The sequence below is a fragment of the Cajanus cajan genome, chromosome 10, assembly GCF_000230855.2.
Source record: "Cajanus cajan strain Asha chromosome 10, NIPB_CcT2T_4, whole genome shotgun sequence".
Lineage (NCBI taxonomy): Eukaryota > Viridiplantae > Streptophyta > Magnoliopsida > Fabales > Fabaceae > Cajanus > Cajanus cajan.
This window is the reverse complement of record NC_138526.1, coordinates 42,978,889-43,002,945: the sequence shown is the minus strand read 5'-3', so window position 1 is coordinate 43,002,945 and position 24,057 is coordinate 42,978,889. Positions and strand designations below refer to the sequence as shown.

General features: G+C 31.8%; 3 protein-coding genes across 7 annotated transcripts; 1 reads left to right on the top strand and 2 right to left on the bottom strand.

The window, feature by feature from the left end:
• Nucleotides 1-7,774: 7,774 nt before the first annotated feature.
• On the top strand, nt 7,775-12,077 carry LOC109810333 (protein SYM1). The gene is made up of 7 exons (XM_020373764.3): nt 7,775-8,246; nt 9,130-9,270; nt 9,359-9,472; nt 9,551-9,724; nt 10,539-10,654; nt 10,904-10,985; nt 11,685-12,077. Exons 1-7 carry the CDS (start codon nt 7,920-7,922, stop codon nt 11,688-11,690), a joined length of 960 nt encoding a protein of 319 aa, XP_020229353.1. The 5' UTR covers nt 7,775-7,919; the 3' UTR covers nt 11,691-12,077.
• A 4,153-nt stretch (nt 12,078-16,230) lies between these two features.
• Nucleotides 16,231-16,918, bottom strand: LOC109810437 (cell wall protein precursor). Its single transcript, XM_020373905.3, has one exon. The coding sequence runs from the start codon at nt 16,861-16,863 to the stop codon at nt 16,477-16,479; it is 387 nt and encodes a 128-aa protein (XP_020229494.1). The 5' UTR covers nt 16,864-16,918; the 3' UTR covers nt 16,231-16,476.
• Nucleotides 16,919-18,351: 1,433 nt separating this feature from the next.
• LOC109810395 (putative protein phosphatase 2C 52) lies at nt 18,352-23,037 on the bottom strand. 5 transcript variants are annotated; one of them, XM_020373847.3, is made up of 6 exons: nt 22,888-23,037; nt 20,913-21,420; nt 20,331-20,675; nt 20,094-20,211; nt 19,782-20,005; nt 18,352-18,877 (listed from the first exon to the last, which is right to left on the bottom strand). In XM_020373847.3, the coding sequence occupies exons 2-6, from the start codon at nt 21,171-21,173 to the stop codon at nt 18,428-18,430; spliced, it is 1,398 nt and encodes a 465-aa protein (XP_020229436.1). In that variant the 5' UTR covers nt 21,174-21,420; nt 22,888-23,037; the 3' UTR covers nt 18,352-18,427. The 5 variants fall into 5 exon arrangements, with proteins under 5 accessions (XP_020229436.1, XP_020229438.1, XP_020229437.1 ...); XM_020373849.3 differs by having other exon boundaries at nt 22,879-23,021; XM_020373848.3 differs by lacking the exon at nt 22,888-23,037 and adding an exon at nt 22,039-22,347.
• Nucleotides 23,038-24,057: the final 1,020 nt, after the last annotated feature.

Genomic DNA, 24,057 nt, shown 5'->3' with positions numbered 1-24,057 from the left:
GAAGAAAGAGCGTAAAAATATGAAAAAGAGAAGATGAAAAGCATTATTCTATAGTATTTAAATGGGTGAAATTTTAGGAGATAGTATATGTGTAGATAAAAATAAAACAAATACTTGATAGGATAAAAATTTAAATAACATTTAATACGTATTTTAGATGTTATTTAAATATTATAAAATTAATAAAATATAATAAAAATAACTAATTTTGTTTAATACGTATGTGTAGGGAGGACTTAGTTGTAGAAAAACAAAGAAGACTAGGTCTAGTTGCAATCAGATTAGACTAAACTCTCTAGCATTTATATTATATGCATGAGATTAAAACCACATAATTATGTACTACTGCTCTAGGCCTCTACTTTATGGAAATAGATTCCCTGACTTTGGAGAGGGAAAGTTAGAGTAACTTTACACATTTAAACCATTGGATTTATAATAGTAGATCAAATTGTGACACGTGTACATTTAAATTAAAATATATTTTGTACACGTGTCACAATCTGATCTATTATTACAAATCAAACGATTGAGATGTGTTAAATTACCATAACTTTGATATCTCAAAGTCAGAGGATCCGGATCCCTACTTTATGCTTAGGGAGGAACATGGCTACCTACAGATCCTTATCGTTGCACGTGCACGTCACTTTCTTTCCGACTTACGTACCTTTTCTTTATAAGCATCGCTACGGTATTATTATTTTTTAATAAATTTATTATAAAATAATTATTCGGACGAAATTTTGACTTCTCTTTTTGGATGATATAGTATTTTCCTTTCTTTATCTCACACCTTTTCATTATTCCACACTTACTTTAAGAGTATATACAATAAGAGTTGTCTAAGACATTTCTAATAAAAATAACTCATTTGAATTGTTTCATGTATTGAAAAGTATAAAATACAACACAAGTATCCCGTGGTGGAAATGCTCTTATAGTCACGTTAAACTAATTAAAATTATAGTTCAATTAAGCACCAAAACTTATGGTGTGAAATAATGAAAAAGAATATCATATTTTAATGTTACTTTAGAGTTTTGGAAAAATATTTTAAGATATTTTTTTAGCTTATATATAAATAAATTTTTTAAAAATATTTTAGATTAAATTGTAAGTAAATTTCAATTAAAACTATTTTATTTAATATTTTTAATCTAAAAATACTCTTAAAATAATAAATAAATATATTATTTATTATATGTGTGATTAAAAATATTATAAAAATACAGTGTATATTTTATATGAAATCGTAAAAATTAAATACATTTAATTAATTCTTTTAATCCGTGTGAAATTAATTTTTTATATATATAGATTTAAAAGGAGTATTATTTATTCCAAAAAAAGAATAGCTACAATATTATTTCATTATTCATTTCTATTGTCATGCTAGAGGATGGAAAAATTCTCATAGAAGTGTGTAACGACCCGCCTAGTCGCTCCACAATAAACAACACCACACATAATAGAGCATACATATATAAATATAAAGTATATACACATATGTCTAGCTTAGGGCTCAAATCAATTTACAAAATACATCAAAATAGCTACACTAAGTAGCCAAAAATAACAAACACATCCTCTCCATCTGCCAGCTGCAGACCTGCCTCAATACACCAACCTATCCCTGCTTCGCTCCCATACACAGTATGATCATTGCAGTCCAAACCACATGGAAACAACAAAGGTAAGCTAGTGAAAAGAATTAGCATATATATATAATTACAGAAATTATAAACAACTGCAGCTTATCATCACATCATCAAGTTCAGCAAGATCAACCTACAACACATCACATATACAACTCACATCATTCAGCAAAAACAACAATAAACAAACAATGTGTCGTCACGCATATCATCTCGGAGATCTCCTATAACAGCTCAGCCTTACGGCCTACAACAGCTCAGTCCTACGGCCTACAACAGCTCAGACTTACGGCTTACAACAATTTATATTAGCATTCAACACAGCACAACATAGTAGCAATAACAACATACAACCTACGGCACAACTCAACTTTTACAACAATACAGCTTAAACATCATAATTCAGCATATATCAACATATATCAGCAATATATCAGCATGTATCAGCATATTAAAGAAAGAACACATCCGCGCCCGGCGCAATCATAGTTGCGCCCGGCGCAATCATAGTTGCGCCCGACACAATCATAGTTGCGCCCGCCGTGTACCAAACCCGCGCTCGGCGCAAGTAAGGCAGAGACCTCCCCAAGGTCTCACGCCCAGCGCAATACCAATTGTACCCGGCGCCACCCCTGGCAGAGACTCCCAGGGAGTCTCCACGCCTAGCGAGACGTAATTACGCCCAACGCCATACCAAAACCCCAAAATGCTAAGTCACTAACTGATATCGCGCCTAGCGCGGTCCAACCACGCCCGGCGTGAGCCATCCAGGGGCTTCCATTCTCAAGCTTGCCCGGCGCACACAACCTTGCGCCCGGCGGGCTTGACCAATAGAGCCCTCTGATGGTCACGTGCCCGGCGCCAAGAACTGCGCCCAGCGTACTATCAAACAACAACCCTCAAACTTCAAAAATTTTCTCCCAAAACCTGCAAAACCAAACAGCCCAAGCACATGCAAACCATCCAAAGAACCACATTTTCAGCAAACAACTCAAAAGTCACTTCATTGTCAACATGCAACCATGAAAACATAAAAACCCCAAATTTTCACCAAAACCTCGAAAACCCGAAAACACATTTTGCCTCAAATCAACTCATCCATCTACTAAAAATCAACCACACATGAGTTTATAAACTCATTTCCAACCAATCCAGCAAAAACCCAGCTTCCCTTATCTCGGAGGAGAAGAAATCCGAGCTCCTGGAAGAAGAGGAGAGAAAAACGAACGAAGAAGAGAGACGGAGAAGGAGAAGTCCACACCCTCAGCTAGCTTCCAGCACTTACTCAGCTCCTAAGATCACCACAGTCACCACAATGAAATTTTTGAATAAGAAAGGAGAATGGGAGAAAAGTCTCAAGAGTGAAAGAGAAAAAGGAAATGAGAGGAGTGTTGAAAGAGGGAAAAGAGACGGGTCTCACAAGAAATGTGAAAAGTTATATTTTAAATCAGTCATTTAATTTATTTATATTTTAATTTTTAATTAATTTAATTTTTAAAATTATTCCTAAGAATGTTAAAATCCTATCACACATTCATAAATATCTCAAGAATAACATTTCAAACAATAATACTCCTAGCAATATAATTCTTAGAAATGTAGAATCATACCTTTAAATAGGGACGGATATTCAGGTCCAAAAGTGTAAGGGCAAATGCCACCATTAACTTTTTGGTATTTACATATTATAATAGTATTCTTACTTATTATGCTAAAACAAAAATAAAAATAAAAATTAAGTGTTCTTATTATTTTTCTTATTTTTATTTTGTAAAATAAGTCAAATTTAATATATTAATTATTTTAAAATATTTCAAGATTGACCCAAGAATAAGACTACTAAAATTTAAGCTTTCGTTTTATTAACTAAAAAATATTTATTATTAAATTTTTGTAAAGCAAAAAATGTTACATATGTTGATAAAAAGGTCAAACATATTGTTATTTTATTTCAAGTATAAAAGTTCTCTCAAATACTTCTATCATTGTTATATTGGCCCCCAAAAGGTAATAATTGACCCCAACCCATATTATACTATTTTTTAAAAATAAAAAAAGTTAAAATTTTTATATAAAAAATAAATGAATAAATTATTACTTAGTTACTTATGTTATATGAATAATGATATTTTTTGAGAATGTTAAAAATTAAAAATCATTTAATGTTTTAATGATATAAAATCTTATAAAGAACAATTTTGATACATATTTATATTTTAAAAAATGAAAAAATTTATATGTAACATTACGAGTTTTTATGAGTTACCGTCAGTGCCTAAATTTTCTAGGTCTGTCAATGCCTTGAAACAAACACTTTTGACGGACAAGATTTTCCATCTTATATATGCTTCTAAATCTTTTTTCTTAAAAAGGTGCTTCTTCTGTAATCTGGTTTCAAGTTTTATTAAGAAGGTTTTAATTAACAATTTTTTTTGGGTGCAAATTAAATTAACACTGGATTAGACGGGATTGGGAGTTATGCTATACTGTCTGTATCATATATAGCTGTTAATTTCTTGATGCCTTTCTTCTGACATTAGCATATTTCTTAGCTGTTATATCTTGAAGATTCTTGACAAAAGTTTTACACGAAAATTTGAAAAACTCTTCCTCTTTAGGAGTATATGCTAATGTAATATTACCTTTCCTTTTACAAAAATGACATCATTCCTATATATGATCTAACAAAGCTTCCAGGAAAAAAAAATGAGAAAACAATAAGCTTGCCAAGATAATTAGGAAAAATTACATAGAAACATTAGAAGCGTTCTCTTTGATCCCAATATATGTTGAGATGATGTTATGACCAAATAAATAAATTTGCTCCTTCAACTAACTCCCGACGTTTTCAAGTAATGATATCGTAAATTTTCTTGTTGCTATTGGCAGTGCTAAGTGCACTGAAAATGATTCTCCAACATATTAATTAACAACAAGAACTACAAAAACTTATCCCACTAGATGAGATGAGGTTCGCTACATGAATTAATTAAAGGAGGCAACACAACTCCATGAAAGCCGCAAAACAAGACTAATTAATGAATGTAGTTAACAAGCGTAGCCATATAGACATGGAGCTCAACTTCTCTACCCCCCTTGATACAATATGTTTGTTGAAGCCAATGTTCTCATAAAGTTTCCCAAGGTTTCCTACAGAAATATGTTATACAATCAAATTAATATATTACGTACAAAGTCCAAATTAGACTACATACGTATACATTATGAATTATGATGAGATAACGCTCAAAAATATTCTATTTCACTTTGAAAGTAAAAGTCTTCAAACTTAATAAGGAGAAGCTATTTATCAGACTGGAAGTTCAGTTGAGAGCAATGTGTCTAGGCATGGCAACCGGGCGAGGCGGGGCTGGATTTTATGTTCCTCGCCCTCGTCCCTGTAGATTTAAATTGCCCTCGCCCCCGCCCTCGATACTCGTTAGGGGTAAAATCTGGATATTCACCCCTGTTCTTGGCAGGATTCGGGTTTCCCCGCCCCTGCCCTCGCTCTTACCTTCTTTTTTTTAATATTTTATTTCTAATAAATATGAAAAAATTAAAAAAATAAAAGAAAAGTAAGATAATACAAATTTTTACATATTAGTATTTCTAATTTTGGTTTATATATATATATAAATATTTTTTTTAATTATATTATTAAGCGGGACGGGGACGGGGATGTCAATACCCGCCTCGTCCCCACCCCTGTCCTCGATTTTATCAATTGGAAAAACTCAAACTCAATAAACACGAGTTTTCCCTATCCAACTCGAGGTGGGTTCAGATGAGTTAAATTGTCATGCTTAAATGTGTCAAATTGCCTCTATTTGTCCCCTCACTATGCTCTCTCGGCTTACACATATATGAAGTCTAAGAAATTAACAAAGTAAAATTTAACAAGGAATCACGTCAAATGAATCATTGTGGATTGCTGATCAGACCATGCCATCAACCAATACCTATATACATATCAAAACTAGTAGAAATATGAAGTATCAATAAGAAGGAAAACTCAACCGCATAATGAGATAAAAAAAAAAAAAAAATAGATAGAAGTGTTGAATTGTGGAGTGCGGACCAAATAGAAGAGTGTGAAGTTTGGGAAGTGTCATTAATTATATTAGACTCATCAACTTCCACCTTAAATTTTCTAAAAACTTGTATAGTCTACCGCATTCTCCTTGAGATACTATCTTAAAGGCTAAAATAGTTTTAATCCTTTACTTTTATTTTTTTTTAATTTTTTTTTATGGTGATCCATATGAAGATCATTCAATGAATTAGGAGACTAACATTCAATATAATAATAACCTACCTCATCTAATACATAGGAGGGGTTATACATTTGTGCCTCGGTATATTAAAACTTGACTTTTTATAGATATTTTTCAAAGTATTGGCAAAAAATTTTGAAAATCATTTGATACTTCATTTTATTAATTCAAATCAATGTATAAAATAATTTTATGATTATCCATCAATTTGAATTAATGAAATAAAGTATTAGATGATTTTTAAATTTTTTAACAATTTACATACTTGATTTATACATTAAAAACTTTAAATTCAACAGCTGAATCGTTAAAATTTGATGTATAACATGAATTATTGAATGAAATAAGTTTAGGTAAACTTACTCCTGGAGTAAATGGATCTCTCCTCTCTCTATATATATAATCATGATATTAAATTATTGGAATTTTTTCTTGGCCAAGTTATAAGATAATAATTGACATAATGGTTCGTATATATTTGATCAAAATGATATTTAATTGGTTTTGAGTTAGGAGGGTATATAACCTTCGAACTTTGACCACACTAGTGTAAAGAAATTCATGCAATATCAACAAACTCAACTTGTCTTAATTAGTTTATTAAATTTTATGAGTACTTAATCTCAAGATTTAAGTACGTAATTACAGGGAGATTCATGTAATCAACTAACTCAATTTGTTTTAGTCAACTTTAAACTAAGCGTATAAGTTTTATAAATTTTAAAAGTTTAATCATGGCCTATTAAAGTTTTTATTCAGTCAAATTAGTCTTTTCAATTAATTTTTTGTATTAACAATGTTAATTTTAATTGAAATGATATCTCTTATATTTTGTCACAAGCTACTAGATTGATCAAATTAATCTAATTAATTGAGAAAAACATTGAGGTTAAAAAAAACACTTTGACTAAAATAAAAAAAATAATTAAACTTTGAGATCTGAATACAAAAAATAATGTTGAAGGACAAAATTTTTATGTTAGTCTATGTAAAATTTTGGACAACTCAAATGTTTCATCTATTAATATTGAAGTGTTTCTATTGGTTGGTAAAAGGTTGACTAAGCCTAATTCATTAAACGAATAATGTTGGCTAAGATTTGATTTATCTTTTACTATATTATTAATTGTTAACTAGTTTTTTTTAAGGAGTATATGTTTTCTTTTCACTTTGTGGTACTTTCAATTACAAAATTTTATGTTTAAGACATACATGAAACTTTAATCTTTAGTTAAATAACACAATTTTCAAATTACTTGAAAATTAAATAAAATCGTAGTGCATTTAAAACTTATCTTAATTGCGAGGTCTTTAGGCATTAGAACTAGTAAAATCAAATTAGTTTATTCATATTCGTGAAGTATCTGGATCTGAAAACTCCATTTGTTCTCGCATCGGCTTTTACGTGAAAGTACGTGTCCTCTGTTCTCGCACATTTTCAACGCGGGAGATTGCGGTTGTGGTTGAATTGGATGAAGATGAACACTCCGATACGGCACAACACCTTTTTTTTTTTTTACATATTATTTTTGTCTTAAATATTTTTTTTTTGACTAAATTTTAAAAATTAAAAATATATTTAAATTTATTACTTTTTAACAACATTTTAATACCTTAATTATTTCATTATTAAAATACACTAATTTTCTCTGTCATTCTCATTCTCATTCACTTATAAATTACCATATAGTAATAATTAAAAATTATTTTAAAATCATATTTAAGCCGATTTTTAATTAAGTAATCTACTATATCAGTATATAAAAATTAAAGTAAAGAAAAAGAAAGAAAAAAAAGAACCAATCCAAAAATTAGAAGAGTGTGTTGATCTGGCACGTAAGAGATGACATGTATTGGTAGTTTCACACAGACGCACAGCGTCTATGTAGCAGCAGGCAAAGGTTGATGCCCCAAACACAACAAACTCAACCAATTCAAATTCACAGCATTCGACACATCCACAAACACAATCCTCGGACCCTCTGTCATGGCTGCTGCTACTTCTCTTTGTTGTGTCCTCCCCGTGCTCACACCAAACCTTTCCAAGCCCCTCTTGCCTCCCCTCTCTTCCCGACCCCAAAAACGGCGTCGTTTCATCACCTCCGTCGCTGAGGATCGAGAAATAGTTCCCGTGTCCCAAGACAGAGGAACCCGTCTTCGTGAAGGTGAGGGGTTTCATCCTTCCCAGCCCCACACAGAGTCAGAGCTTCCTCCTCGCCTCACCAGCAGTAGCACCGTCAATGCCATCATCGTTTTGGGATTTGGGACTTTTGCTGTCACCAAATTGCTCACCATTGACCATGACTATTGGCATGTCAGTATCTTCTATTTCAATATTAACATTGCCTCTTCTTTATTATTCTTATATCTAGAGCAAGGTTGTCCCTGTAATATATCTCAAACAGTTAAGGATTGTTAGTTACTATAGTATAGACTACGGAGAAAGAAAGGCTATGTAATTTGGATAAATTTCTTGATAACCACTTATAGAATACGAAGATATAATGGATTAACTTTTTCTGTAAGTTAGAAATAGTTTGTGTGTCAACTAGTTAATAAATGTTTCTGTGATTTAGCTTCTTCAAAAGTTGATTTTGACTTATACATAGGGCCTGTTTGGATCCAAAAGCATTTATAGGAGAAAAAATTAAGAATGAAAAATGTAATTAGCTTCTTTATAAGCTAAAACTAACATATGCATAAGTTAAAATTAAGTTTTTGAATTAGCCAATACAAGAGAATTTCTATAATTTAGCTTATGCATAAGCTAATTTCATTTTTCATTCCTAATTTTTTCTCCTATAAGTGCTTTTGGAGAAGTTTACCCAAACAGACTTGTAAACTATATGATAGAAGTTTAATTCATTTTAACTTCTTATTTTCTTCTCTGTCCAAACACAATCTTATTGTTAATTGTTGCTTTTCACTTGTATACATTTAGCTGAAAGATGACCCTATCCTATCAATACAAAATTAAGCTCTTTTTATTATTAATATGGCTATGATCTGTGTATGTGAAACATTGTTAAAATATATATAGCCATGTCCTTGTTGGTTACACAAGTTTCTTTTGACTACTACTACTAATAATAATAAAGAAACAAGAGGAAGATGTTTAATACTAGCTAGAATGAAGTGTATTTGCTGTATATTGTACATGGAAGGAGTTAACAGCTAATTAGGATTTTATTATTCAGGGTTGGACACTTTATGAGATTTTAAGGTATATACCTGAACACAATTGGATTGCCTATGAGCAAGCTCTGAAATCAAACCCAGTTTTAGCTAAAATGGCAATAAGTGGGATTGTCTACTCAATAGGAGACTGGATTGCTCAGGTTTGTTTTTGACACTCAAAAATATGAAATGGTTATCTTGGACATAGAGTTTTAACAGGACTTGAGCTATTTCTAACAAACTATACAGTGCTATGAAGGAAAGCCTATTTTTGAGTTTGATCGGGCACGGTTACTCAGATCGGGTCTTGCTGGGTTTACTCTCCATGGATCTCTTTCTCACTATTACTACCAAATTTGTGAGGTGATTATTGTGCCTGCTTGGGTTGGAACTATTTGGTGATATTCTATGAATGGCTGAAATTTTTGCATGATTTCGCAGGCTCTTTTTCCTTTCCAAGAATGGTGGGTTGTCCCTGCCAAAGTTGCTTTTGACCAAACTGTGTGGTCTGCAATTTGGAACAGCATCTACTTTGTGGTTTTGGGCTTGTTGCGTTTTGAATCTTTGACGAACATATATGGTGAATTGAAGTCAACATTTTTTCCTCTGCTTACTGTAAGAAGCTATTTTATTTGTTTCTTTATGCTGTTTTCAGATGTTAATTGAAAATGTAATTACTTGCCTCATTGCATATATGGATCTAGTGTCATTGTAAGTCATGGAGATGCATCAAAAACATTGTAACAATTGTACCAAGCTAAAAATTGAGCTATATCTACATGGAGTATGTCATACCTTCAGTCTCAAATTTATAATGGTATATGCTTAAACTGTCATAGTGTTGGGTATATGTTAGAGAGGTAACAATTGGAGTGAGCCTAGGAATCATATTTTCAGGTAGCTCCATCCTATCCTCATTCAAAACTTGGGTATAATCTTTGTGTCTTGTTCTTAAACTATGAATTACTTGAATTGTTCTGGTAACTAGTCCTCAAACCTTCCTTATTTCTACATACCAAATTATTTCAAGTTTCAGAGCAGTCTGCATTGCATGTGCCCCATATTTCCTGCTCATGAGCTGAGTAGTATTGTAGTTATGTTTGAAACCTGTGCTTAATGGAAGGCTTTGAAATATGCTCAGTCCCAATGCATTTAGCAAAGTGAACAGATGTTCCTGCTATATGTCCACTGTGGGAATGGCCTTGTTACAAATTGTCCATTTGGTCTTATAGGCACCTAAAAAGGAAAAATTAAAAATTGAAGGAAGGAAGGGGTCAGATAGGAATTCCGTTAACACAACTAAGTACTAGAAATTCGAGGATGAAGAATAGTATGATGAATAAATTGTATATTCTTATCCTCATGTAATTATTTGATTAGAAAACTTTCTTCTGTTTGGACCAACTAAAATCTTTAATATGCTTCACAGGCAGGGTGGAAACTTTGGCCTTTTGCGCATCTGATTACTTATGGTGTGGTTCCTGTGGAACAAAGGCTTCTTTGGGTGGACTGTGTGGAGCTCATCTGGGTCACAATACTTTCAACGTAGGTTTTCTAAGATCATTTGTTATATCATATTAAATTATTACGCACGACTATTTTTGCCATACCAAACGTGTGGATACTGAAGTATCTCATACCATCATGTGAATGATTCTCATTTAAGGATGGATGTTTGACCGTGACATTTTATGCATGGATGCACACTACAAAATATCATTAAAAATTTGTTACATGTAGTCATTGAATTGTCATCAGGATTCTCATCCCTACACAATCTTGTTTTGTTTTTAGCTATTCAAATGAGAAATCAGAAACCCGAATATCTGAGGCAGCATCAGAAACAAGGTCATCCACTTCAAGCAAAAGTTCCAAGGTTAGTAGACTATGTTCTTCCGCTGGGTTGTTTTAAGGTTCCTGGGAAGGGCTGTGATCCTTACCATGAAATGAAGAGAAAAACTGTTGAGCACATTTTAACTTTCATTTTTACTGTTTGTGATATGTTTACTGGGTGTTCAAAAATGTTAAACGAACTAAGCTATATGAAAATTGAACTGAATTGGAAAAATAAATCGTCTAAACTACACTGAACTGAAAAATTATTCGAGTAAATCAAACTGAATAAATGAAATGTGTTTTCAGTTCAGCGAATTGTTTTCTCAAATTCAAACCAAATTGTATTTTGAAATTTGAACTGAGCTGATCTGAAAGGTTTTTTTTTAGCATTGATAAACATAGAAAGTTTAAAAGTAAGAGAATTTTTACCCCTTTATAAAAATAGCTCCTATTTTATATTTCAGTTGGTTTTCAAACAGTTCAATTTGGTTTTTTATAGAAATAGTTCAGTTAGTTTTTTATAAAAATAATTCAGTTCACTTTTACATGCCTACAATTCTCTTTTGTTGGGCAAGATTTGGTAAATCTTTCATCCAAATTGTGATTAAAAATAATACACTATATACACTGTACCTCGTCTATGTTCCAATTAGATGAGTATTCCATCAATGTTCTACTTCATATATTGAGCTAATAACCCTTTATTTCTTTTCATTGTCTCTTACTTGTGTACTACCAGGAATAAACGAATTGAGAACAAGGGAAAAAACTATCTAGGTTCATGGTTGTTACAGAATCAACCACGCAAAAGCTTTTGGTTCCTTACTGAAAATTCGAAGAATCTATGAGTTGAAGGTCCAATTGAGCGACCTTAGAGGAGCGGGGTTGTGATCTGCTACTCATACAGGATATACACTTACAGCATCCTTCCGAATATGATCAACTATTCAGGTTTCAGTGATCAGATACATAGTTGATTGTATATATAATATAAATGCATTTAGAAGAACTATAGTTAAATTATGTTCATTTTCTTGGGGTGTATTGGATTACCTTATATATCCACAATTCTGTATAAAAAGAATATATAGTGCTGGAAAATGTGAAAAATTACGCAACATTCCCTTTGGAATTTTATCTGCCCTCGAGTATTTTTAGGCTTCTCCTTCCCCGGCCATCAATAGATTATTTGCTTTTACATATATATTCGTAACACTGACTTGAATATACTTCAAGCAGAGGAAAATATAAATTTAAAATTTGTTTCATTTTCCCTTCATCAATTGTATTTGAGGATTTTGCAAAACATGGTTTATCAAGTTAACAAATAAGTTTAGAAGATTAAGTTCTTCTGTGATGTATTTAATTCGGGTTAAATTCAAATACCGGTATTTTATTTTTTTTATCAAACTCAAAATTTGATTTAAGATTTTAAAATTTGAAGACTTATTGTAACACCAATTAAATTAATCAACGTTGTTTAAAATTACTTTTGAGAAAGTGAAAATGAATTTATAATAAATAAACGTATAATTTTTTATTTACGAATAAATTCCATCATGAAGCGTGTTTAGAAAATCTCATCACAGAATAAAAACCGTGATTTATATCACTTCACCTAACCTTTACAAATAACATTTTTGTCACAGCCACACTATTGTGCTTTTCGCCAAAATTTTGTGTTATACATTTTTCTTTAAATTTTTAATCAATATTAATTTCATAATGTCATAATTCCACATCAGCATTCAGGCATCCATGCAAAGGATAGACACTTTACTGTGTTAGCATTTAGTTCACATAAACAATACCTTTTCCAACATTTTATTTTTTTAACACTCATTTTACATGGATTGAAATTTATTAAAAATTATAAATTTTTGTAAGTTCTACATCTTACTATTTAATAAGTAATTTAATAGCAGATTTAACTAAAATTTATAATTTTTAATCGATAACAAAAGTATTAACAATAAATATAAGAGAGAGAGAGAGAGAGGGTAGCTAAATTTTCTGAAAATTGAATGTGGTATTAAGACACAAATTGTAGTGTAGAAGTATAACTGTAATAGATTAATTAAAATAGTAAAAATGATGATAAAAAGGGAATAAAAAATGTTAGTGGGATTATTGTCCTTAGGCGTAGCTGTTGGGTTGGGTCGCATCGGTGAAGATCCGAAGTCTCTGCTCTGCAATGGCGAAGATCGAAGAACTGAACGGTTCCTTGGCCAAATCCAGGTCGAAGAGGAATCATGGCTCCACCACATTCTTTGTCTTTGTCGATTACCTTTTCATTTTCATCTTCCTCGGATTCCTCTCCTTCATCGTTTCCAAGATTCTCACCATTTGATTTCATTCCCAAAATCACACACGCATAGGTACGTATCATGCACACCCACTTCTTTTTTTTCTCCAATCGCGCTCACCAACATTTCAATTTTCTTTCTTCAATACGAGATAAGATGCTTCTTCAACTCCTCAAATTTCTAAGTTTTCATTACTTTATATTATTAATGTCAAAAAAAAATAATTAATTATTGACATAAACACTCAGAGAGAGAAATAAGTTATTGATAAAAATAGGTCATACGATGTGGTAAAAAAAATTAAGGATGTTAAGTAGGCGTTTGCATGATTGAGGGGTGTCAGGGAATCAACACTATTAATGTTGTTCGTACTGAATAGATGGGGAAGTATGCTAGAAGTACTGGTATTGAATATCCATGTTTTCAAAGACGAGGATACTGAGTTAAGTAATAAATGTTCACTACTTATTTTTATATACATTTTAGGTTTCTGGTTGATGCTGATTTCTTCTAACATTGTTATTGAATCTCTGCAATCTGCATAAGAGTTTGTAATGCATGTTGGTGTGTATCCCTATATGCTAGTACTTCTACTTTATGCTTCTTACACAAATTCGTGTTATCCTCAATTTTTTTTTATAAGAAATGTTGGCTTGAACTTCAATAACTATAGAATTAATGTCACTTTTGTAACCAAATTTTTAAAATTGCACATTTTTCATATAATTTTTAAAATTTTTACATTTTTGATCATTTTGTTAATTCAATATGTAAGGTTGTTAGTTAATTGCGAATGTGACTTATAGGTTGTTAATGTGTTATATTATATCATATAAATAATTCATACCAACACCAACAATTAACTTATCACATCAAAAGTTATTGTATTATGTTAGCAAATAATCATCGACGTCAAATAATTGAGGTAACAAATATATAACTTTAAAAGTTTGGCAACAAAATTTGTAAAAATTTAAAAAGATAAATGATAAAAAGTACAATTAAGTCATAACTATACAAGGTTGTATTTTTTTTCCTCCAATATGACTATCTGAACTTTGTATTACCATGTCTTTTTGGAGTTATATATTGATGCAACTTTTTACATTACTTTCTGTACGCTTCGTTTTCCTTGGAAAATGATTGACACTTGAAGGAAGAATTGTAAATATGATAAAATGATATGACGTAGATAAAAAGAAATGGAAAATGTTAATAGGATGTTTGAAGAGATAGTGTTTGGGTATCATTACTGATTTTTCTTCCTATCTCTCCCTGTGACATGAATAAGCTTTTTGCACACTTCTCTCCCTTTTAATATGCTCTTTCCTCACCTCCACTTCTTTTGGCAGGAAGTTCGCCTGGCATAACTAGGCTTCCATACACAAACCTAGTTCCAATCTTGAAGGTGGTGGCAACTGACAACTAGCGAGTGTCATTTTTTATCTGATCCTACGATGTAATACTTGAAGTTATCATCTTTCTTAACTTTTGCTCTGGAATTCCAAAAATTGCGCTATTCATTTGACTGTTTATTGTATTTCATTTGTTTGTAGTGTGTTACATTTGATCTTTACACATACCCTTTTTCTCTTTCTTTTTCCTTGACTGAGGTAAAGAAGGATGACAGTTAAAATCAATATCAAAGTACATTGCAGAGATTAAAAACTGATAGTGACAGCAGAGTAATATTTTTTCTCTTTGCCAACTGTTACGTTATTCAAGATGAAATGCTTTGTTCTCGGAGGGGGACCTTGAGATACTGACTAAGTGTTTCTATTTTCTACTTTCTGTTTCTGGTTTGTTTATTGGGGTGGGGTAGAACAGCAGAGATGAGGACCCGAAACCTCTATTTGCCATGCGACAAACTTATAGTAGTTTGGTCTGGTCGCTTGCATATTGATGAGTGATGACACACCAACTTAGCATTTATGTGAGGCATTTCTATCCTCTTGGTAGTTATGTCCTATGATAACATCCTAATAATCATCTGAATACTTGAATAAAAAGATATTATGTGAAATGCAACAACCAATATTTTAAAAACAGAAATTGTAAGATAAAAAAATGTTAGTAATACGCCCTTTAACCAAAAACTATTACATAGTTTCACACCACTATTATTATGATTTTGGTTAATAAAATTGAGTTTTTTAGCAAGATGAAAAACGTGACACTTAATTGAGTTTTTTAATTTATGAAAGAGTAAAATTCAATCATGTGTTGGATGGTAGGCTTGGACCATGTAATAACTTTTCTTCTCTACCATTTTGTAACACATTTTATTATTGGTTAAAATTTATTGAATATTATAAAATTATGAGTGAGGTTTGTTAAATACAAAATAGACTCACAAAATTTATTGGAACATTCTCTCTAACATTACTATTAATTGGAATTTACTGTAGATAACAAATTTTAATGGATTTCACTTTTCATTTAACTGACTCTTTTTTTTTTTAATAATAAAGTTGAGAAAAAAATTAACATGGTATAAGTATTTGAAAGATGGTTAGGAGGACATAGACTTATTCTAACTGGAATCTCTACTTCATGAATGGCATCTTTTGAATTTAAGGTGAGGGGTTACTATATTTCCATGTAGGATTTATTATTTTTGCATGTCTACACAATATTTATGCTGTTTAAGACCTTATTCATGCATTAGCTTGTGAGGGTAGTGGTGAACCATATTACCATTATTTAATAAATTCCGTGCAAAAAATAGTGAAACTAGAAGAACTTTTATTCCGAGCAAATGTTCTTAGTTTTAAATAAGCTCCCCCTAACAAGTGTAACAAGATATTGGTTCAGGAACCAATAAATAGAAAAGTTTCATTACAAATCATAATAGGATATAGAAACTACATATAGGTATATTATTAACTTATTCTCTTTTTTTTTTTTTACTTTTGATTTCTTTACCGGTACTTTAAGCACTTAACTCATTATTTCTTATTTATAATGAGGCACTAGCAATTAAAATTGAAGAGTTATGATTAATGATTGAGGGCCGAGTAATACAACCATCAGTACAGCATGCTTAATTCATTTTAAACAAGAGCAGAGCAGAAAGGCTTTGCATATTATATAGCAGACAATGTAGACAGAACTTATTCACTAGTACAAGCACTTCAGTATTTCAAAAGCATAGCAGGCTTTGAAACTACTCCTTATAACTAGTTCAATCATGCATAATGCAAGATGGCTCATGACTAAGAGGACTCACAGATGAACTGGAGTTGGAAGTCCACCACCACTGGCAGGGCTTGGAACCCCAAAACCAGGATTTGGGACCCCAAAACCAGGGTTTGGGACCCCAAAACCAGGGTTTGGGACAGACACACCACCTGTTGATCCTGACCCTATTCCACCACTACCACCAGTGTCTGGATTTTGAGGTGTAAAACCAGAGAAAGGAGGATATCCTACTCTCCCAATGCCTGGAATATAGACACTGCCATCAGAGGAGGAAAAAAACTGAGGTTCTTTCTTGTCCCGAGTGTTTGAGTTCTTTGGACTAATGTGGCGTCCAGAAACTTGCCATGTAGTGGCAAGAAGGATGGTGGAGATGAGAAGAAGTGCAAGGAAAGGGGAAGGTTTGTAAGCCATTATGTGAAGAGATTTTGACTGAGATGTGTTTGTGTTGAATGTGAAAGGGAGTGACTGCGTTTTATAGACAATGATTCTTATGCATCGTAAAAAGTGATCATATGGTGAATGGTAGTTGATCATGGCAATGCCAGTGAGTTTTTTTGGTAGTTGATCATTCGTGATTCAGACAATGGTAAAAAAGTGATATTTAGCCTCACTTTTATTACCCTTCTATTTGTGGAATTTACTCACCAATTTGATGGCGGCTATTAAATGGAGCCTTCACATGGCTTATTTATGGACCGGCATATTCATATATGAACAGTACTTGTTGGAATTGCTTGTAGTAGCTTCGTTATTTGCGTTGTCTCATTATTTAGATTAGGGTCGATTTGTGTGTTAAAGACTCTGCAAATGAAGTGGTGGATTTTAATTCTCTAATAACTTGCATTTAAATCGTTTAGTTAAGTAAGAACAGCTTCTGCAAACGGGGAAAAAGAGTAATGCGCATTAATTGCATGGTTCAAAAGCACGAGGTCAACCAAGAATGGGTTCCACAAATATCCCTGTCAATCTGGGCCCAAATTTGAAATGATTAAATTATAGACAATATAGCTTACATGAGCAGGATTTAAGCTTAAGTGAAAAAAACCACTTAATCACCTAAGAAGTGTTATTTCTTCTAGTCTAGAATTCAATACAGCTCATTTGTTTTTGGGAAAATGTTTTAAAACCCTGTTAATATGATTAAATTTAATTTTCAAAAAAGTTGTGAATTTTAATATTTAAAAATTTCCACAAAAAAAAAAAAAAACTCTATCATTACTCATTAATTGTGTGACTTATATACATATAATATGTTATGTTACATAAAACTTCAAAATATCACTTATTCGACATGTTTAGGTGCATGTTGGATCACCACTAAAAATCTATTTAAACACACAACATAATCGGTAATTTATTGAATAAAGTTTGTTATGCTAATACTTATGCATTCTATAATTGAAAAAAAATGGATTAAAATGTTTTCATAAAAATTATAAGTTGATTTCACAAGTTATCCTGAAAATTTTATTGAAATAAATTGGAAATAACTTATCAAAATAAAATAAATAAATTATTTTCTTAAACTCTCCTAAATATGTACACAAATACTTACGTCTTAAAATAAATCTAAATAAACTTCCAATTAAATCCAATTAAAAAGTACTTAAAAAATATAGAAATTAAAACTTTTTTTTTAAATAAACTAAAAATATATTTAAGTTTTCTCTTTTTCTTGTTATTTTTTTATCATGGTGAACCTCTCAACATACCCAATCTTGCCTCTAATTAATTCACAATACTTAATCTTGCCTCTTCAAATTTCACAGATGGAGTTCATTTGTGTGCAAAACAGGAATGCCACTTTCAACCAACACTTGTTGGCTTGAGGCATTCATATATGATATTAAGCAATATTAGACGCTGAATCCATATTTTGGTGAACTTAATTAAGCATAATTTACCACAGAAAGATTTTCTTTGTTGAATCCACTGTGTAGCAACAGGTATTACATTCCCACTGAATCAACAAAACTCAAGACTTTAGCCTTTCCTCAGAAAATCTAGGAAGTTGAACAAGTGAGTTTACTCGGGTGACGCCCTCAAGACCTGACCAGTTTTGATCTTCAGCTGCTGATTTTCCATCTTCAACATCAACAGATACCACTCCTCCATAGGTTTCACTTTCTTCTGAGGATCTCACAGTAAAGTTCCTTTGCAAAGATGGCTCAGACTTTTTACCATCGTCCGAATCATTGCACGGGATGGTTGCAGAAGAGAAGCATTGCTCATCACAATCAGATTCTGCATCCATTTTTCCATCCAAAAATAGGCATACGACAGCACAGTCATCCATTCTTGAAGTCGGATACTTAAGTTTCCACTCTCGAGCTGCTGAATCCACCAGAGTCCTTGCCGCTGATGATCGTGTTGATGCTGAAGATACTATCTCAACCACCTCTTCATTGCTCAAAACATCCCAAACCTGCACAAAACATCAAAAGTTGGCTATGCAGAATCAGGACTCAGGAGAATATAAAGCAAACCATATACTCTAAAGTTAATTTTTGTAGATAAGTCAACATATACAGGAAACCAAGGAATATTGATAAAGTGCTCTAAAGTCTAATAATATTCAGAAATGCAATATGTACAATTTGGTCCAGAGGAGAAAGTATTATACTGTATACTTGGAGGTATATTTTGTGGACTATGCAAATTCCACTTCAATGCATATTGTATCCTCGTCAAAAGAAGAAAGGGTACTCTAAACTTTCTTCTTTTATCATATCTTACACAATGCAGTTCACTTTTGTTATATATGTAGGCTTATAATGCCACTTCTGGATGCTTAAATATCATAATGACTACATGCTTTTCCTGTTTACAAGGGATAGAACTATTATGCAGGGAAAACAATAGGTTATGCACAGCTTAAAGCAAGTTAGTTGACTATTATGATGCCTTTCACACAGACCTAAACATGAAAGAGTAACACCACCTGAAAAGAGTTGACGATAACTTTAAGATCATGTCCCAACTCCTAATTTGTAAATAGTTGTCATGAGGGCCAAAATTCAGTTCTCCATAAAGGTCGGTTACCAGAAGTACCATTTAGTTAATGCAATGTCTTTCATTGCTGATCTAAACATTTGTGTCTACTTGTTGCATATTCTTATTTCATTCTTTTACAGCATGACCCGGGGTGGTAATGATTAATTTCAACAAAAACAATATTGCAGTCACCACCGCCTATTAACCCTCAGAAAGTAACTTGAATTGTGGAACACATTTCAAGATTTCCATTAAGCAAAATTTAATGAAACAATTTTCAATACAGCATAAAAAATGAACAAAAAATAAAAGCAAATGAGATTGAAAATTCTTACCCCATCTGAAGCAAGAACAATGAACTGATCCTTGTCAGTAAGCTGCCGATGAGAAAATTCAGGTATAGAAATCACACCATATTCCTTCAAGCAAAAATCTCCAAATGCTCTAGCCATTGCTAATCCTGGTGCATCATCAAAAGGCAACCACACCCTATGAACTTCTGGCTCATCTTGCAATGCAAATACCCTACCCTTGCACCGTTTAATTCTTTCTGCTTCCCCTATAAGAATTTACATTCAAATTTGAGTAAGTTTGCAAAAACATAGATTGGACAGAGAAAGGATATATGATGATGGTATATGACACACTTGGCAAATCAGGCTTCAAATCAACAGTCAACTGAATTGCCACCATGGAGTCATTGCTGTCTTTTGATCCCATGATTGCTCGGGAATCACCAATATTGCTCATGAACAAATTTGAACCCTGGAAAGTGAAGAAAATAAAAAAAATAAAATAAAAAAGTGTAAAAGAAGGGTAAACATGAAATTCACAAAAAAAATAAATAAATAAACATCAGAACAAATGCTAGTCTTTTGAGATACCTGCTTCACTATCGTGACAGCTGTGCTCCCACTACAGAAGCAGTCCAAATTTGGATGAGACCTCAGCTCTTTATCCATAGCCTTGAATGCCTTCATGAAAGCTTCTTTCCACATAGAGTTCAATTTATCTTCAGCAGGGACATCTTTCTCAGACTCTCCACTTTCAGGCTTCATGTTGCCTCTGAAACAATCTTTACCCGAACCATTTCGCCCTGATTCGGAGGAATGCAAAAATGAAAGCAGTTTTAGTGGCAACGCTTCCCTGACTTTGCGTGCAACAAGGTGGCCATGAGGACCATGGCCATCAAAGACACCACAAAATGTCACATCTTCTGACATGAAATCCTACACAAATAAGGATCCAAACCAAGAATGTCAACTTTCAAAATGAACTAAATCTCCCTTCATTCAATGAGAAGAGTACATAGAACTTGTTTGGATACAAGTTTAGAAAAGTTCTTAAGAATTTCTCTACTAAAAACAAAGTGTTGTTTTTTTGTTCAATAGAGAAACTATCAAAAGTTCTTATAAACTTGTAACCAAACAGACTCATACTCAATACTATAATAGGAAAATACTTACTTCCCATACAATCATGGCATCCTGATTAACACCCTTTCGACCCTGCTGTGTAAATATGCAAGAAGACCTGCTCTTTCCATTAGTAAAAATTCTGTTTGGTAAGGATGGTAATTGGTGCAGAGAAACAACATGATCAGAGAATGTTCTCTTTGCACTCTTTTGACCACAGAATCCAAATTCTAGACACGTTGGAGTGATTGTGTCTACATTGCTCCTGCTACTACAAGTACTCTGACTGCTTGTTGAGACACAACAACCCATTTGGTTCAGTTTTAGAATGAAAATATCATGTGTAAACTATGTCTTCCATCCTTTTCCACTACATACATCTCAAATCAAACTCTCAGATTCCATGTATATTCAACTGAGTAAACAATCCTAACCCCAAAGATTCTCTAACATAAGGAAGTATTAGACAATTTACACCTTGTAGTTGAAAACTGGGGTCTTTGGTACTTGGTCGAAGACACAATTTGCCGGAAGCTAATTAAATGGATGATGAAACCAACTGAACAAAAGAAGACACAAGAATTTTATAGTTAATATATGGTCTGAAAGAATCAAGCCCTTGTTGCATGTAGAGAATTAAAAAACAAAGCAAGGAAAGACTCAGTTAACCGAACTATGTAAGCATGTGAACAAGTAATAGAATATACTAAAATTCTGTCCGGTCATTTGTTTTTCATCAGAATTCACATTGACAGCATCGAAATGAAGAGTTGGAAATAATTAAATCAAGAAGCCGTATAATAAAAAGAAATTGAAGAAAACAAAGACAGAGAACACACCAGACCGTGTCCTACTCCTATGTATCTACAAATTTCAAACGGGTTAATCACCAAAAATCACTGTTTTGCCTTTTCGCAAAATTTAGATCTTTATAGAATCGAAGATCAAATGGATATCAAGGCTATGGAATCTCCAATTGTAAACCAAAACACACTTATGATACTTACTTCAAGTCCCCACTATCTTAATAGCTTCTCTTACAAGATGGAGGATAAAGAATAGGCATTAAAAAGTAAACCACAATATTAAAAAAAATAACCAAAAGCAGGTAAAGCATTTCAAAGAAGGAACATCTAATTGTAAAATGAAGAAATGAGGAAAAATGGTCACAACATACTTGAATTAACTAACCCGAATGAGATCAACATGTGAGTGAGAATAAACATCCATACAAAAGCGTATATATAGTTAAAAACTCTGATTTTTTAAGCTTTTTTCCTGGTTTTACCACTGCACCAGGTAGAACAGAAAACTTGGTAAATGACAGTTCAGAGAGAGAAAGAGAGAAAAGCGGTACAAAACAGACACTGGTTTCCCACAGCAGAGAAATACAACAGATAAAGCAAATAACGCAAAAGCAGAAAAGGACGAAAGCAAGGTATGTTATGATCTCGTCAACCAAGAATTCACAGAGAGATGAATCAAGTAAACATTACGTAATTATCATAACAAGCAAAAGAAAACAACAAATGTCGCAATAGGAGACCAAGAAATGAGTGAAGCGAACAATTAAAAGCAAATTAACCCAAAATAATAACAACAGTAACAGCGCAAGAGATCAAGCCAAGTCTGAATAGACCAGTTCAGAACTATGAAGTACAGTAAAAAATAAATAAAAAATTGATTTTGGTGTAGAAAACCAAAATAATGCAGGGAAAAAAACGGTTTTTTTTTTTTCTTTCAGAAACTTAAAGCAACTTAGAAACATTCAATAGGCAATGAGTCTGAGGCGACTTTTTAATTATGAATTAAATTAAATTTAAACAAAGTAGTGAAGGCAGAGAAAGTGAAGATGCAGATCCTGCATCTGCATTGGTGGTTTTTTCTCCAAAAGAAAGCAAACAAGTTGATACCATAGAGGCAAAGTGTTGGAAGGTTGCAATTAGGAGGGAAAAACAAAAGAATTGAATGGTTGAAAAGTGGGGAAATGAAGGGAAGAAGGAAGTGGTGGAAGTACATTGATCACCTTTCTTGGAATGGAGAATGGAGAATAGAGAGCAGAAGAATGAGGGAAGAAGGAAGAAGTGAAAGAGAGTTAACAAAGAGGATGCGGTGTGGTGTGAAGTTATTAATTGCATTGACAGAAGACAGAGAGAGACAGAAGTAAAGCAGAGGAGAGGGAGTACAAATTAATTGCCCTTAAATTCTAATTTTAAGTATATAAATTAAATTTTTAAATTTTTAAAAAAATTAAAAATTATTTAACATTGTATTTCATTAACTCAAATTTATAAATAATTATAAAAATTATTTTATACGTTGATTTAAATTTATATAATAAAATATTATATAATTTTTAATTTAAAAAAAAATTATAAAATTGATTTATACATTAAAAATTTTAATTTAATAATTAAATTATTAAAATTTGATTTAAATATTAGTTATTGAGTTATTTTTAGAATAAATAATTCTTTTTCTTTAAATAAATGATATTATTATATTCACTTAAATATATATTTTAAGTAGTTATAGTCTCCATAAATTTTTTTTATTTGTATAAAATTGAGAATATTGTGTTTTATACTTAATTATTAAGTTTAAATACATTTTATTAATTAGAAACATAAATGTCAATAAGACATAAATTAATCTTTATTTGATGCAAAAATATTTGTTTAAAATAATATATATATATATATATATAAACTTTTGATAAATATTTGAAAAGTGTACAAATTAGAATTTATATATATATATATATTCATCCTTCTTCACGTAAATTCAAATTAGTGTTAATATAATTTTCTTTATTAGATATTTATAAAACAATGATATTAAAACAACTTGAGTAATTAATACAAGTAATACTATATATATATATATATATAGTCTTGATAATGTAATTATTAAATTGAAATTTCTTAATATATAAATCAAGTATACAATATCTTGTAAAATTTGAAAACATAACGATCTGTTATGGTCATTGCACCTAACGAAATCAGCAACTAGTAGTAAAAAATAACTAATCATATTATAATATATACGTACATGCACATAACTATTGTAACAATATATATATAGAGACACACACATACAGTAATCCAAAAATATAAAAGAGTGACCCTAAGTTGTTGGTCAAACAACTTCTAAATAAATCTAGTCCAAAAAGAAGCCCAAGCTACTTGTTAAT

What these genes read in the sequence shown, in the direction of transcription:
- LOC109810395 (XM_020373847.3), bottom strand. Translation starts at nt 21,173, where the DNA reads ATGGGTTGTTGTGTCTCAACAAGCAGTCAGAGTACTTGTAGTAGCAGG. An exon ending in CTGTCACGATAGTGAAGCAG is followed by an intron (nt 20,212 to 20,330) that starts GTATCTCAAAAG and finishes TTCACTTTCCAG; the next exon opens with GGTTCAAATTTGTTCATGAG. An exon ending in TTGTTCTTGCTTCAGATGGG is followed by an intron (nt 18,878 to 19,781) that starts GTAAGAATTTTC and finishes TGTTTTGTGCAG; the next exon opens with GTTTGGGATGTTTTGAGCAA.
- LOC109810437 (XM_020373905.3), bottom strand. Translation starts at nt 16,863, where the DNA reads ATGGCTTACAAACCTTCCCCTTTCCTTGCACTTCTTCTCATCTCCACC.
- LOC109810333 (XM_020373764.3), top strand. Translation starts at nt 7,920, where the DNA reads ATGGCTGCTGCTACTTCTCTTTGTTGTGTCCTCCCCGTGCTCACACCA. An exon ending in TAGGAGACTGGATTGCTCAG is followed by an intron (nt 9,271 to 9,358) that starts GTTTGTTTTTGA and finishes CAAACTATACAG; the next exon opens with TGCTATGAAGGAAAGCCTAT. An exon ending in TGGGTCACAATACTTTCAAC is followed by an intron (nt 10,655 to 10,903) that starts GTAGGTTTTCTA and finishes TTTTGTTTTTAG; the next exon opens with CTATTCAAATGAGAAATCAG.